General features: G+C 41.4%; 2 protein-coding genes across 2 annotated transcripts; both read left to right on the top strand.

Annotated features, from left to right (window-relative positions):
* Positions 1–29: 29 nt before the first annotated feature.
* Positions 30–992, top strand: LOC105265986 (odorant receptor 13a-like). Its single transcript, XM_011303846.1, has 3 exons — positions 30–341; positions 408–683; positions 742–992. Exons 1-3 carry the CDS (start codon positions 30–32, stop codon positions 799–801), a joined length of 648 nt encoding a protein of 215 aa, XP_011302148.1. The 3' UTR covers positions 802–992.
* Positions 993–994: 2 nt separating this feature from the next.
* Positions 995–1799, top strand: LOC105265984 (uncharacterized). Its single transcript, XM_011303845.1, has 2 exons — positions 995–1437; positions 1506–1799. Exons 1-2 carry the CDS (start codon positions 1243–1245, stop codon positions 1797–1799), a joined length of 489 nt encoding a protein of 162 aa, XP_011302147.1. The 5' UTR covers positions 995–1242.
* Positions 1800–1806: the final 7 nt, after the last annotated feature.

Below are 1806 nucleotides of genomic sequence, written 5' to 3'. Positions count from 1 at the left end.
ATGATAAAGACTAGCTCTTGCTGATTTAGATGATATCAGCGTATCACTGCTGCGTCTGCTACTTCTGCTTCGACGGTTTCCTGTGCCAAATAAACATAACACTAGTTGGTCAGTTTCTTATACTCCAGGAGGACCTCAGGAACATCTGCGGTCACCCTGAGGACGACTCCGCGCCAGAGAATGAAACTCGTATTTACCTGCGTTTCAGAGAATGTGTAATCAAGCATCAGAAACTCATAAATTTCATAAACACCATCAAAGAACTGTACAAGAACACTATCCTAGGGATCGTCGTTGTCCTGAGCATTTTGATTTGTCTGCAATTGTATCAGCTGATGACGGTAAGAGAGTCTTCACGACTTTAATAAAAAAATCAATGCAATTTGGTTTTCATTTTCTGATTGAAGACCGTTGGTGAATTGTTTTCCCAAATTCACTCGTTCGTCTACGTCTGCAACACTGTCGTTCAGCTATTCTTCTTCCTGCTCACCTGCAATGATCTCTCCGAAGCAAGCACAGATCTGTCTCAAGCAGCATACGACGTCAAGTGGTTCTTCATGAAGTCCGATGCCTTGAAGAAAAGATTGGCCAACGATCTCACGATTGTCATCAGACGCTCGCAGAAGCCTTGCAATCTGGCTGTGGGTGAATTCTCATCTGTTACACTGCGAACCTTCACTTCGGTAATATCCTAATCCTCATTATCTCCTACGGCAGTGAACCCTAGAATTTTGCTTGCAGATCTGTAACACATCATTTTCTTATTTAACTCTGATGAGGCAGACTGTTCAACATGACTGATAACGAGACATCTAATATCTGTCGTAGTCATTTAGAATTAGTTATCATATCAAGATATATATCACTGTTAGAAAGCGTCGAACGGTAGATAAGGATTGAATCAGGAGTTGAGTTTCGCACTTTGTATTTATTCAAACGCAATCCTGAGGTAGACTTTGGTAGATATTTCTTAAATCTTCGGTAGATATTCGTCCAAGCATCGTCCATGCAGTCTACCTTCCTCAATACTTTGTAGAAGACTGGGCATTTGATTCTCTCGTATGCAATACCACCTGGTAGAATACACCAGGAATCGATGATGAGTAGTGGGGGCTGAGATTTTTCTGTGATCACGCGATCGAGGGTCACTACGTGGAACTGGGGGTGGAAGAGATATTACTGGAGGTGTCATTAACATCAAGTATCAAGAAAATTGCCTATCGCACTGTTACCTCAGACTAGATGGCGTCGGCACCGGGAAATTCTTGGTCAGTGACATTGACAGCTGCATTTATCAGGTGCTGTGGTTTCTGGGCAGAAGACACTGAATTTGGAAGAAAGATCATGAATTTAATTTTAAATTACTCCATTGTTGCTCTTTTGTTCGCTTTCTGCGTTACTTCGAATGACATGTACAACTGTTCGGACGACTTCGATGTGAGTCGGACAGAAATCAATTGATTCTTCAGCTACTCTCGATGATAAATTGACCGAATACTTTCTAGAAATTTACCTATTGCGGTCTCAATGTCGTTACAGTTGGTTTTGGATTCTACAAGCTTGTGGCGTTCTCCATGAAGCGGAAAATGTTCTTGGATTTGATTTACTACGCGAAGAAACACTTCTGGTTCTGCTATTATGATGAGTATGGTGCTGAGGTGATGAGGAGATGTATGAGGAGGTGTGTGGGAATTATTGTGTTTGCAGTGTTCATGTGCCATTTGACTATCATAATTCATTTTATCAAGCCTCTGATAGGTAAGCCACAATATGTGGAAGTATCAGTATTGTATAAATAATCCTTGG

Source organism: Fopius arisanus, unplaced genomic scaffold (genome assembly GCF_000806365.1).
Source record: "Fopius arisanus strain USDA-PBARC FA_bdor unplaced genomic scaffold, ASM80636v1 scaffold00033, whole genome shotgun sequence".
NCBI classification, from domain to species: Eukaryota; Metazoa; Arthropoda; class Insecta; order Hymenoptera; family Braconidae; genus Fopius; species Fopius arisanus.
Note: the sequence above shows the minus strand (reverse complement) of the source record. Positions and strands in the feature narration are given on the sequence as shown.

Bases quoted from the DNA above. Each gene is read 5' to 3' on its own strand.
- LOC105265986 (XM_011303846.1), top strand. From the start codon at position 30: ATGATATCAGCGTATCACTGCTGCGTCTGCTACTTCTGCTTCGACGGT. The intron at 342-407 runs GTAAGAGAGTCT...TTCTGATTGAAG, and splicing joins AATTGTATCAGCTGATGACG to ACCGTTGGTGAATTGTTTTC. The intron at 684-741 runs GTAATATCCTAA...TTTTGCTTGCAG, and splicing joins CACTGCGAACCTTCACTTCG to ATCTGTAACACATCATTTTC.
- LOC105265984 (XM_011303845.1), top strand. From the start codon at position 1,243: ATGGCGTCGGCACCGGGAAATTCTTGGTCAGTGACATTGACAGCTGCA. The intron at 1,438-1,505 runs GTGAGTCGGACA...AATACTTTCTAG, and splicing joins ACTGTTCGGACGACTTCGAT to AAATTTACCTATTGCGGTCT.